This window comes from Mangifera indica, chromosome 15 (genome assembly GCF_011075055.1).
Source record: "Mangifera indica cultivar Alphonso chromosome 15, CATAS_Mindica_2.1, whole genome shotgun sequence".
NCBI classification, from domain to species: domain Eukaryota; kingdom Viridiplantae; phylum Streptophyta; class Magnoliopsida; order Sapindales; family Anacardiaceae; genus Mangifera; species Mangifera indica.
The window spans coordinates 9,521,530-9,535,788 of record NC_058151.1 but is presented as its reverse complement, the minus strand read 5'-3'; the positions used below and the strand labels follow the sequence as shown (position 1 = coordinate 9,535,788).

Here is a 14,259-nt window from a genome sequence, read left to right as displayed (position 1 = left end):
AAGAATTCAAAAGGTAATTATTATACATAATTTTTCATTATTTTATCATACCCTTTGGTTTATTCTTCTTTAATTAATTCTTCAATTTTTTGTTTTGTTAACAGAGAAAGACAATACCAAGTATGACAACTCACTCAGCACAGACATAATTTGTGCAAACTTCTTCTAGCCAACCTTTATAATATGATATTAATGATCCAGGTATTTATGCAGTGGAATACATCTTCGTAGTCAATTTATTTTTTTCATTTTTCTTTCTGTTAGCTAGGTTGATGAATGCTAAACCAAGAAGGTTTAATTGGTGTAAATTTTGTTTCCAGGGGTCTAATTCAAGTAACTATATCAAGCCTATTCTCTGTAGCCTTCATGAAGAGTTCACTGCATTGGTTTTTTTGGCAGAATTCTGAAAAATGCTAAGATAATTTATTTTTTTGATATGTAGCACTCATTAAGTAGTTTGTAATATACAACGCTCATAAGTAGTTTGTAATATGCAACACTCATAAGTAGTTTTGGAGTATAATGTTTTTTATTTTTTGATATATTACTGTTGACATTTCATCTGATCGTAATTGCAGTAATGATATTTTTTTGGTAATGTTGTGTTGATTTAGTGCATTGGTGCTTGCTTTTATGGTTTATGCAGTAATATGTTAAAGTTTGGATTCTGGAATTCAATTGATTCTGTTGATAACTGCACTTGCATTGGTTTCTGTTGATAATTGGTGTTGCATTGGTAATGTTAACATATGGCTTTTGCATTTATGGTTTCTGCACTTAAAGGTTCCAATTTGGTTTTCTGCTTGGTTTTTTTGGTTTCTGAAAGTTTATTGTTTTCTAGTTTACAGTTTACAGTTTACAACTTAGTTTTCTACATTTTCTTTTTGTTTTTGAAGAAATATTGTTTTCCAGCTTATGATTTCCTCGGTTTTCTGCATTTTCTTTTAGTTTTTGAAAGTTTATTTGGTTTCCTCTGCATTTTCATGTTGAAAGTTGATTATTTTCCAGGGTTCTATTTATCATTTGGTTTCTTCTGCATTTTCTTGTTTTTGGAATTTTTTTGCATGTTCTTTAAGTTTCTAAGAGATTATTTTTTTTTCCAGGGTTCTATTTACAATTTGGTTTCTTCATTTTCTTATTTCTGGATTTTGGTTTCTGCATTTTTAGTCTGGAATTTTGGATTTGGTTTCTACATTTTCAGTCTGGAATTTGAAATGCATAAAAACAGCAGTCTTTAACGTAATTGAAATGCACTATTTGGTTTCTTCATTTTCTTGTTTTTGGATTTTGGTTTCTGTATTTTCAATCTAAAATTTTGGAATTTGGTTTCTGCATTTTCAGTCTGGAATTTGAATTACAGAAAAGCATCAATCTAAAATCCCATTAAAATGAGCTTATGAATTGAACAAAAAGTAATTGAAGTCTTCAAGGCATAAAAGCATGAGTCTTTAACGTAAATTGGTAAGTTCCATTCTACGGGCAAATTAGTAATTTCAATCAAACCCCAACGTCAATTTTTGGGTCGAATTTTACAAATTAAATTGGGGGGTATTTTTGTCATTTTATCTAATAAGGGTAAAATGGACATTTTAACTCTATCCAAACAGATATCATCCATATTAACGATTCATGGGTGGGAATAAGGATTTTCCATTTGCTGTCGGTGATATTTTAAGAAAGTATCAAAAGTTGGGTGGGAAGTAGTCCTTCTCCCTAAAACTTTATTCATTTGTTGACTATGCAACAATTTAAATAGTAACTTAGAATGGTGTTTAAAAAAAATGATAGAAAAATATAAAAGGTATTTCATGATTATAATCATAAAGGGTAAAATGATATTTTACAATGTGAGGGTGTCATTGAACATTATACCATGCATAGAGTTATTTGATATTTGACAATGTAAAGGGTACTTGATATTTGACAATGTAAGATATACATAGATATTTAACTCAAAAATTGGGGGCTAAATTGAAAGTTGTCAAAACAAAAAAAATGTTTCGAATGAGTGTAATAGAGACGTCATGGGCCGGGTCAGGCCGTAACCAGCATAGTAATGGGCCTTCAAGCAAAGCCAACCCATAGATTTTTGAAGGCCCAAGGCCAAGCCCTATATATAGGGTTGGGTCGGGTTAGACTTTAAATAAGTCAACCCACCAGCTTTAATCGAGCCTACCCATTTAAACAATTTTTTTAAATTTTATTTAAACTTTTAAGCACAAATTATTTTTCAATTATCAAAACCAAGGACAGTATCTCAAACAATTTATTTATAATCTTTCACTTGTAACGGAAGAATACTGTGTTGAGAATAAGTATGCCATACCATTTATCTAATTATTATCATCATCCAAATTTCTGAATTTATTTGACATTGGATTCATTTGATATTGAATAAATTTGTAATATTTTATAATGATAAAATAAAAATAAAAATAAAATTATAAACATAAAAAATTATTATTTACAAATTCAAACAGTTTTCGAAAAAGAGTTGATGAGATAAAATGAGATTGAAAATATAATGAAAGAATTGATAGTTGAAAGATTTGTAAATAAAATTAAAAATAAAAAAGATTTTGATTGATTTATATAAAAAAATTAAAAAAATAATTGCCACAAGTAGAAGCGTTGTGGCGACAGAAGCCATGACAACTCCTATCTTTTTTTTTTTAATTTGTGAACAATATCTGATCAGACCGAGCTAGCCCATGGGCTTAATATTAAAGTCATAACCCAATTGAGAAGGCCCATGGGTCGAGCCCATGATGCTATTGTACCAAATCAGGCCCTTTCGATCTAGGCTTCAGATTGGGCCTTCATTTGGCCCGACCCAATTGTCATGTCTAGAGTGTAAGATATAAAGAAATGCGAAAATTGAAAATTTACAATGTGAGGGTAAAGTGATATTTTACAATATAGAGGTAAATTGATATTTTTCAAAATTTGTGTAGGATTATTCAAAGTATATTATTAGATATAATAAACTATGTATACCAACTTTAGGTATACAATATATATACATTTATATATATCATCATGTGATTGAATAATTCTGAATTAAAAATAAAACAACACTCAATTATATGATGACACATGAAGTGTATATACATTTGTATACTCAAAGTGGGTATACATCGTATTGTTCTACTAATTATGATATGTAGTCGAATTTTGGAATAAATGTAATCAAAATAGGTGCAATAAAAATTAAACCATGAAACTCTAAATCTCTAAAATGATATAACCCAATGCCCCCTTAAAACCTAATACCCTAAAACCATATAACCCATGTTACCTAAAAACCTTTTAAATTGATTTTTCAAACATGAGATGATTATATTTGTACACTTTGTTATAAAATTTTTTTTAATAAATTTGGTTAATTGATTGAAATGGTGAGATATGTTTTAGTTTAATATAAAGGGGAATGGATTCTCCAAAAAATTTATATCTACTCTTTTATCAATGAATACTTAATCACAAACGTCAGGACGTGTTGACTTACACCTTAAAGTATCACTTGATAGAGAATCTCATTTCCTCCTTTGGCTCCTTTTTTTTTTTTTGTGTTAGTCTCTGTAAGAAGATATCACCTCTAAGTCTAAGAAGGATTCTGCTCAGATAGACATTCCCTCCTAGAATGATGCCTACTCATTGAATAACTCCCTCAATAAGGAGCAATTCTGTTTTGATACCACTTGTCACGACCTTAGAGAAATGTTACGGAATTTGGACCGTCCGACACCATGACACCACCAAGTCAAGGCCAACCTTATGCCATTCGAGTTCTTTTACATAGTTACCCTTCTTGAATACCATTATTCCATATCAAGGTTTGCTAGCAAAGAACTACTCCCAAAGAGTCCCACACACTAGCAACTAAGCATCGCTTCATGGTGTTGACTCTTGTTATCATCAAGGTTACTAGCACATAACTAATGCCCTATATATCTTAGGCAAAATTGTAAGAAAAAATTTAAATTAGGTCAATTTTCATAATAAACATTTTATTTAGAAATACAGACCAAAATTTTGAAATCTAAACATCAAAAACTTTAAAATGAAAAAATTTCAATTTACTCGCTAAAAAGAAAATAGCCCCAAAATGAAATTTTTCGAAAATCAACTTGGAAATTTTGAAATGTTCACGTTAAAAAACTACTAAAGGGAAAACACAATTTTCATAATATATGTTTTATTTAGAGAAACAGACTAAAAGTTTAAAAACTACATGTTAAAAACCCTATTAAATAGAATAAAAAATCCAAAATAAGGTCCACTTTCAAGATAATTTCATTATTAAAAAAAAAAAACATAAAATTTGCAAATTATACGTTCAAAAACCCTAAAATGAAAAAAATTTGAATTTGCCCCCTATAATAAAAAATAACATAAAGCTTCCAAAATAGAAAAATTTTAAATTGCCCCTTATAATGAAAAGTATTAAAAAGCTCCCAAAATGAAAAACATCAAATAACCCCAACCTACAAAATCTCAAACCATGCCCAACCACCACCATGTGAATCCGCATCCGCATGGTTGGAATTGTTTGAAAAATCATAGTTTCCCCCCATCACACATATTTGCAGGGCCAACTATTTGAAAAATCGCACTTTAACCCCACCACACATTTGTTTGCTCAATTGTTTGAAAACACACTCTTTGCCCCTTGACCACACGCTCGCATGACCTATATTATTTGAAAACTCACAAATTCCTCCCAATCCCCAACTCATCTCACCACACGAATTCATGTGGTGAGCTATGAATTCGCTTGGTGGCTATATTGCCTCCAAATGAGATTTTTTGAATCTAATTTCATCAAAAATTAAATCTATACCAATTCTAACACAAAACCATTAAAAATTTCATCTAAAAGACAAAGGATTCAAGCCAGTTAAGCAAAAGTTCAAAATCGAAACCCTAAGCTTAAAAACACCTAAAATCTTCATCCAATCACTTAAATCTCTACACTAAAATGTATAAAACATGACCAAGAATGATTGGCTAACCTTTTGTGCCATTTTCATTGCTAAAAAACTACAGAAAATCATTGATGGATGAATGGTTTCTGGGTTTATGAGTGAATTTTACTCTTTTTTTGCAACAATTGAAGTGGTGTTATAAAATGGGCATTTTAGTCATTACACATTAGTTGCGTATAACATTAATAAAATTGGTTAATTGTGTTTGGATTAGGTTAATTGTAGGTATTTGAATTAATATCCTTTGTTTCTAACCCAAGGGTTCATTTAATAATAATTTCTTGCTCTCTTAAGTTTTAAAAAATTTGTTAACAAATATGCAATGTTTTCAAACTGGATTGGGTTTCAACTAAGTCTAGATTTTTTTCAATTTATTGGTAGAATCAAAATATGATAGTGATAAATATATAGGCCAACGGATTTATTTTTACCCAATGTTTAGTCTATTGTCAAACTTGCACTCACTAAGTCTCGATTTAAATATCTACCTATCAACCATTATTATTAGAAAAATTTGTTAGTTATAAGGGTATAATTGTCATTTATTCTATAATACTAAAAACTAACAATTTTCCCTCAACTTAAGTTTTGAAAACTTAACTTTTTCCTCCTCGGGTTTTTTTTCCTTTCTTCTCCGATTGACTTCATCTTCAACAAGTCGTTCTAGGCTTGCAAGCTATCAAAGTCATGTTGCAAGTGGGGCCGACATAACGTGTATAATACTCTCAAATATGTTTCAGAGGCATTTTTATTTTGCAAAGAAAAAAATAAATTTTGAAATGTTTTGCAAAGAGGCCCAAATCATCCCAGAGGCCTTAATATATTTGCAAGCCTTCCTGGCCCACAAGGCTTGCTACAATGCAGGCTTTGCCCTAGCATAGACAGTAAACATGGTGGTTGTGCCAAAGCTAGCCTGACATGGTCCATGCCACCTATAACCTCCATTTTAGATGTCAAATATTACTAAAGTAATCTTGATTTTATTACAACTTTATTTTTACTTATAAAAATTTAAGATAAAAATACCCCCATTTTCAATTAATATTACAAGTAACATGAAAAATATTTTAGAATAATTATATCTAATATTTTTTGTGACATTTAAATAAAATAATACATTATTATTCTTTTAGTGCATCCAACAAAACACAATAATTATTTATACTTATCAATTTTTGGTTAGTATATGCCCTATAAACCATTCGTATTGTCGATTTCAAGATATTTCATCTTGTATACATGTTGTTATAATTTATTAATAAAAGAAAATGTTCTTTTGTTCATATATGTAAACTACTTTTTTTATTTGTTTTTGATATAAAATAGGTATGTGAACTGTCTAGAAAATTCACTTAATAAGTAAAACTAAATTATCGAATTGTTCCCTATGAACATGATATTAATTGGGCAATACTAACACATAGTAGACATATTTAATATCTTTGTTGAATATCATATAATTATATTAGTACAGGTGATAATGATGGTCATATCACGAGGGCATTAGTATAGATGAACAATTAGTGAATCATTTTTTGAACGTGACCAATAAATGATAAGTCACATGGGCATTGTAATGTAGTCAATGACTTATCGTATGAAACTAGTCATGTTCCGTACAAAAAAAAAAACGAAATGGTCATAGGTTTTTCATAGATGGAGATGAATGATAATCAAAAAGGGATTCACTGACTTGGAGTTATAGGATTGAAAGTATCTGTTGACTCAGGAATTATTTGGATTTGAGTTTTTGAATAAATGTTAATAAATATTGGAAGCAAAATCTTTGGCAAAAGTATAATATAAGTCATACGAATGATGTTTGTAGTGACACATTCCAAATATATCAATTGATGATTTGTAGAATATCAGGATTAGGTTTTTTGATGAATTATGAGCCCACATTGTTAGATGTTTACTAGAGTTATTGAGTTTCCAGTCATATTTTTTAGATCATTTGAAAATGGCTCATGGTTATGTTATGGTAAACTTAAAGAATTACACTAATAAATCAAACATTTTAGAGAGTGAGAATTAATTATTTGAAGTTGGCTAGCATGTTCTGAAGAGTAATAAAGGTAACATCATATAAAATGTTATATAAGTAAGTATAAAAGTAATATTTTAAAAATTAAAATGTTTGTGAGATAAAGTTAAAGTGGTTAATGTATATATATGATACACATACATGACCATTAATTAAATTGAAAATTTGCAAAGGGTCACGCAATAACAAATTGTTAATTAAACCCAGCAATATATATGCTTGAAATTAGTTTATTTAAACTAACTTGAACTCAGTTTTTCACTTAAACTTCATCTCACCAAAAGCTTCTTCTCTTTCTTCTCTCTAGGTTCGGCAAAGACCACTTTGGCTGGTTTGGTTTTATTTTTTGGGTTGGGCGTGGACTGAGTTCAATGTTTAATAAACATTGGCCTAAATCAGTTGACATTTGTTAGAATTTTGATGACTTACTCTTACATATCCAATAATAGAAAATCTCATATTAACAAAATGACTATTTCACCCGTCACTTTCTTAGAAATGTTTGCCTCCTATATCGTTTCCAAAAATCAAAAAACTATTATTCACTTAATGGGCATCAATTTATTTTCTGTGTATTTACTTACTTTTTGTTAAGTTTAGGTACTAGCTTAGCTAGCATATGAAACATATAAAATCATAATACATTTTATATTTCTAGCTTACTTAATTAATGAATAATTGAAAGACAAAATACAAATGTATAGATTCAAAGATCATATTTCAGCTTGCACTTCTGAGTCCCTTTCAAAAGTAAATCTCACAACAATGTCTTGCGTTGAGCGGGACTGTTGGTACCTCGACTCAAGTTTCTGGTACAGCTCTACAAATGCAAAGGGAGATGTAATGGTTTAAAAGGTGGCATGAATCATCTTTCATGGTGGTAAAAATGGTAAGAGTTAAAGAGTTAAGACAATGTTGTTGTGGAAAATTGCGGCAATGAGATGACGAAATAATCCGGAGATGTGCACATGAAACATGTTGGAGACTCAAAAGAGAGAGTCTCACATCTAATAAACTTAACTAAAATGAGTGGTATATAAGTGTTATGATTAGACCTTAACATAAGTCAATTGGTTTTGTGTAACATGAGTTTCAATTTTCACACTTGTAAGCCAAATTTATATTTCCGATATGGTATCAGAGCACGAGCCAAACGACGGGTTTAACAGCCTAAGTGTTCCTGGATACAAGTGACAACGCACCCAGTATAATTTATAATAATAACATTAAAAAAAAAATTAAGTTGTTTGATTGTAGGTGAAAAATCTAACAATTACAATAAGTTCAATCATTGCAAGTTTATGTGCTTAGTTTCCAGTTAGCATGACCAGAGAAAATCAGTGAGCTTCTCTCTAAAGTGGAGTGAAATAGCCTCATTTCCTTATATAATTCTCTAGCAAAAAAAGTGGTCAACCTTTTTCCATTGTACAACCTTTCATGTATACAACAACTGAGTGAAGGGTATTATTGTAATTATAAAGACATATAAGGTTTCAACATTTGTCGGTATGAATGTCACATGTGCAATCAAGGTTGCTCACACGCAACCAATTTTTGAAAGTGGTGCTACCCGTTTGCATATAATGTGATGTAGCTTGTTTAGATGTCATAGTTACAAGTTTCCTTCAATATATGTTTTGACGACAATTTATACACTTTATTTAATAGGGTATATGTAGCTTTAATTGAGTGGTCATACTTTCTTTTCATCTTAGACAAGTTTGTAGATTTATGTTTTGGAACAACATATGTCTAGGTAACACATCACATTACCGATCACTTAGTTGGAGGCGAGTGTAACAAAAAAAATCTCTCTCTAAATTCACTATCTCTCTTGAGTCGTCCTTCAATTAGAACTATTTTATGATTAATGTTATATCTCCAAGTGATGAACTCTCTATTCTCCTAAATATTTCATTTTCACACAAAAGAGGAAGACACATAATCTAATTTTCAAACAGGTTTGCCTATCGACAAAGTCCAAAATAAAAGTTTATGGAACTTGGGCAAAATGACAACAACAATAAAGTCTTCTCTTTGCCTTTTAAAACTCATTAATAGAATTAGCTACTAACAATTAAGAAATTAGTTTATTAAATTTAATGAAGTGATCATGTATAGTGGTATCTTCTTCCATCTTCAAAGTATAAGGATCTATTACATAAATTATTAGTTAATGACTGTGACACATAAGTGCCCTCAATTATCCCACTGACCTTTGTTGTAAACCTAGTTATCACATTATACTTTATTTATAAATTTAATAGGATTAATAACTCTCCATTGAATCCAATTTCAATTGCAATAAAATATTTCCTACAAACTTAACTAGGGTAAGATTTGAGTTGAGTCGAGTCAAACTTAAATTAAATTTTTGAGTTAAAGTTTTAACTCAAATTATGACAAATATCATATCGAGCTCAATTGACATGTCAATTTTGATATAATTTATATTTTTAGCGAAAAATAATTTATATTATTATGTGACATTTTTCATAACAAACGCATTAAGCTCCTTCCGGGTAAAGTTTTTCTACAAAATATGTACTTGTGTAGCCTTCTACGTGCCATATTATTCATTACTGTAGTTTTTCAAAAATTGTTTTAGACCACACAATTATCATATGAGCCAGGCATTTATGGGCCGTAAATAAAATTCAGAAACGAGGCCCACTAAGTAAATGGCCGAATAAATTACTCTGGCTCGGCCCGTCTCAACCTAAATATTCTTTAATAAAACCCTCGTTGTTTCTCTCCTAAAAGTTAAAACCCTAGAAACCCTTCTCTTCTCTCTTTAGAACGCAGCAGAATAAAAGGAAAGCCAAGCAACAGAGTGCTGCAGTCTCTTCTGTGTTTCAAACATGTTAGTTTTGTTCGAAACTCCTGCGGGTTTTGCTCTTTTCAAAGTATTGGATGAGGGGAAGCTCTCTAAAGTTGAGGTACACACCGTTCAGTTTCATTATTATTACTATATAATTTATATTCTGACTTCTTTTAGCTTTGTTTGAACTCACAATTTTACCACTGTAAAGACAACTGATTTCTGTGAAGGGTTTTGCTTTCTGTAACACATAATGAAAGATTCCAAAAGTTTGGGCATTAATTCATACTTGAAAGTTGCATTTCTTGTTTTTGAAGTATGGGGACAAAGCGTTTCTTTTGTTTTCTTATTTAAATATGAAAGCTTGGGTGTGACTGTTACTGAGGATGATTTTAACTTATTATGTTGCAGGGCTTGTGGCAAGAGTTCAACAGCCCGGATTCAGCGAGAAAGGTGATTCTCTTATCTCTCGCTCTTTGTTTTTTAAATTGCTCTTCTTCTTAGTGTAATCTTATTTGTATATACAACTTTATAATTTAATAGGCCTTATTGGTCCTTATCGATTTAAGTATTCATATGCTCATAGTGCAATGTTAAGTGTCAAATTTGCAGAGGTATATTTAAGAAATGAATTTTAATAAATAAAGATTTGTATACATGTGGTATTGTTTAAGTTTAAGATATGTTCAGTTGGGAATGTGACAGTTTTTTTTTTTTTAATTACCAACAAATAGGTTGTGAAACTGAAAGCATTTTCTAAGTTTGAAAATACATCAGAAGCGTTGCAAGCAGCTACCTGCTTATTAGATAGCAAGCCTACCAAAGATCTACGGAAGTTCTTGCGCACTCATTGTGATGGTGAGACATTAGGTGTGGCTGATTCGAAGCTTGGAAATGCAATAAAGGACAAACTGGTTTGTAAATATTCTAATTATTTAAAAGATGGATTATAGTTGTCTGCATTAGCTGCTTGCTTTTCATTTATATTGAAGTTGGAGCGGCTATTGTTATGTAGAAAATAGAATGCGTTCACAACAATGCCGTGATGGAGTTGATGAGAGGTGTAAGGAGTCAGTTGACTGAGCTTATATCTGGTCTGGCTGTTCAAGATCTGCAACCAATGAGCTTGGGTTTGTCTCATAGTTTGTCTAGATACAAGCTCAAGTTCAGTGCTGACAAGGTACTTTTATATAAGTTAGTTGGTAGTTATTTGAAACATTTTACCAATTGTTAATTTAAATTGTTTATCCAAAGAAGTCGATCTATGTTGATCATATAATCTGTTTTTTTTAATTGTCAATGGAAGTCTTGGGATGGAAAAGTAAAGGGATTTGGTTGTCTTCAATGTCACAAACATACACAAGACCTAGTTGGGGTCTGTGCCCATAGTCTTCAAGTTAAAAGAATTTGGTCTGTTGCCTAATTGCCATTAGCCCTTGTAGCAAATTGGTAGCTCTGCCATCTTTAAGAGAGAGCACTCAGGATTGATTCATTTTGGTTGGGCAATGGGTTAGGGATGAGCCATGTTACTTGTTCCTGTCATTTAGGAGTGTCTTTGTCAAATCTTATTTCCATGTTTATTCACTCTAGTGTTTCCTTTGTATACCAATTGCACGCCTCATGTATGCAAAGTGCAAAAAGTTGATACTTCTTTTTTGTCTCATGGGTTTTAGGATTCATTAATTTGGAAATTATAGTTTGGTTCTAAGATTATCAGGTTAGAAAATAGGGTTGTTGAACCAAAACTTTTTTACGCCTCAGTACTTATGCAATTCTCATTTATTCTCTCTCTTTTTGTTCTTTTGAATGATATCTGAGTTGGTGATCAAATTGTAATTTTTTTCTTCATGTTTTAGGTGGATACAATGATCATTCAGGCTATTGGTTTGCTTGATGATCTTGATAAAGAACTAAATACATATGCCATGAGGGTTCGGGAATGGTATGGTTGGCATTTTCCTGAGCTTGCTAAGATTATTCAGGATAATATTCAATATGCCAAGGCAGTGAAGATGATGGGTAACCGTACTAATGCTGCAGAACTTGATTTTTCTGAGGTAGAGTGACTGATTGACAAAGTAAAATTTGATATTGCATCATTTGTCATCATTAGGGTAATGCCAGTCATTTAATTTCTTTTTTCTTGCTAGAACACTGAGATGATGGTCATCACTTCATTTTTTCTGAAATCTACAGATTTTAACGGAAGATGTTGAGAAAGAGTTGAAAGAGGCAGCTATGATTTCTATGGGAACTGAAGTTAGTGATCTCGATTTGATAAATATTAAAGAGCTATGTGATCAGGTTTTGTCACTTGCTGAGTACAGAGCTCAGCTATATGATTATTTAAAAAGCAGAATGAACACAGTTGCACCAAATTTGACTGCACTTGTTGGGGAGCTTGTTGGCGCTCGCCTCATTGCTCATGGAGGTAGCTTGTTGAATCTTGCGAAGCAGCCTGGTAGCACTGTTCAGATTCTTGGTGCAGAAAAGGCTCTCTTCAGAGCTCTGAAGACTAAGCATGCGACTCCCAAGTATGGGCTTATCTACCATGCATCATTGATTGGCCAGGCAGCTCCAAAACATAAGGGAAAAATTTCTCGGTCACTTGCTGCAAAAACTGCTTTGGCAATTCGATGTGATGCTCTTGGAGATAGTAACGATAACTCTATGGGACTTGAGAACCGAGCCAAGGTAATTTTTACACTTTATTTCATTGTTGCTTTCTTGCTGCTGTGGAAGAATTTTCTTACCCACGATTATTTGTAGCTGGAAGCTCGGTTAAGGAATCTTGAAGGGAAAGAATTGGGTCGTGCTGCTGGGTCAGCTAAAGGAAAGCCTAAGATTGAAGTTTATGATAAAGACCGGAAGAAGGGTCCTGGGGCAATGATAACTGCTGCAAAGGTATGCCTTTAATTTTTTATTTTGGGTTTCAGTTATTTTGCCCCTTTACTGCAGGTTGATACTGTTGCTCTCCTTGTAGACATATAACCCTGCGGCAGATTCCATACTTGGTTTGACAGCAAATGCTGAAGAAAAAGCAGTTGAGGAGGTTGATGTTGTTGTAGGGAAGGAGAAGAAAAAGAAAAAGAGTGAGGAAAATGGCAATACTGAAGCAGAAGGTGAAGAATCAGCAAAGAAAGAAAAAAAGAAGAAGAAGAAAAAACAAGCAGCTGAGGGTGACGGTGAAATTGTTGAAGTAGGAGAGAAGAAGAAAAAGAAGAGAAAGCATTCAGAAGAAAATGAAGAAGAATCAGAAGTGCCTAGTAAGAAGGAGAAGAAGAAGAAGAAGAAGAAGAAAAGTGAGGATTGATGGACTTCTGAAAGGAGTTGTGGCAACTAGGAACCCAACAGTTTTGGATGAAAGTTAACAACTTCGGTAATCCCATTTGTAAAATTTGGTTTTTGTTAATTTTAATTATATCAAAGTAGCCCTTTTTAGTTATGTATTTTTCCAAGTACTAATTGTCAAGGCTTTGGTTGGAAGAATTTGGGAAGTACTTATATTGTTGCAATCATATTTGGCAGTTCACTAATATGTTTGTTGTGTAGTAAGCCTCATCTTCATTGTGTTTCATCAACCCAGCAATTTGTTGATTGTGGAGGGTTGAGAGCTACCAACAGAAGAATAAATGTATCTCTTCTCTTCTTTTAACCTTTAAGTTATACATATCACAAAGTCAATAGAAGACTTACATAATACTAATTTCTTTCTTAAATTTACTTAGTAATATTATTACAAAGTTATCCCTTTCGTAACGGCAACATAACTTCTTGTCAAAGGTACCTTAGACTGGGTCCTTATTTGATGGAACTCACTCTCCGGATAAACCCGGCGAATGACTAACGTGTCACTGGGTTTTTTGAATAACAAAATTGAATTTTCCACCCTCTGTCACACGCTTCTCTGCCAAGTCACCTTCCACGTATCATCCGAAACCAGCAATCAACCTCACATGGGGTCCACGGGGATGTATACAAAATTGATTAGTATGGAACATAAGTAGGTCGGCGCGTGGATATCACTCTGCAAGGGCGGAGGAATAGTCCACTTAATGGAAATTGAAGCGACTTCTGTATTATTGGAATACCGGTTGTTGATAAATTGACCAAAAAGTTTATCAACCATGTGACTGATAGGCCCTATACATTACATTTGGACGATACTATTTTTATATAAATAAATCTTAAATTTATTTTTTATAGTTAAAAACATATATGATAAATGTGCATACTGAAAACAAATCTTACATACTGAGACATCCAACGATTTTAGTAATTTTCAGTAATTAAAATGGGAAAAAATATTGTTATATTATTTGTTATCATGATTTATTACTAATAATGTTGAAATTTGACTATATTTATATAAATTTTATAGATTTTGATATGTGGTTTCTTTG

At 31.8% G+C, this 14,259-nt stretch overlaps 1 protein-coding gene across 1 annotated transcript; it reads left to right on the top strand.

Annotated features, from left to right (window-relative positions):
- The first annotated feature begins 9,789 nt into the window (after window positions 1–9,789).
- Window positions 9,790–13,394, top strand: LOC123198198 (probable nucleolar protein 5-2). The gene is made up of 8 exons (XM_044612854.1): window positions 9,790–9,974; window positions 10,268–10,309; window positions 10,591–10,770; window positions 10,872–11,036; window positions 11,713–11,913; window positions 12,053–12,550; window positions 12,626–12,760; window positions 12,840–13,394. The coding sequence occupies exons 1-8, from the start codon at window positions 9,897–9,899 to the stop codon at window positions 13,167–13,169; spliced, it is 1,629 nt and encodes a 542-aa protein (XP_044468789.1). The 5' UTR covers window positions 9,790–9,896; the 3' UTR covers window positions 13,170–13,394.
- Window positions 13,395–14,259: the final 865 nt, after the last annotated feature.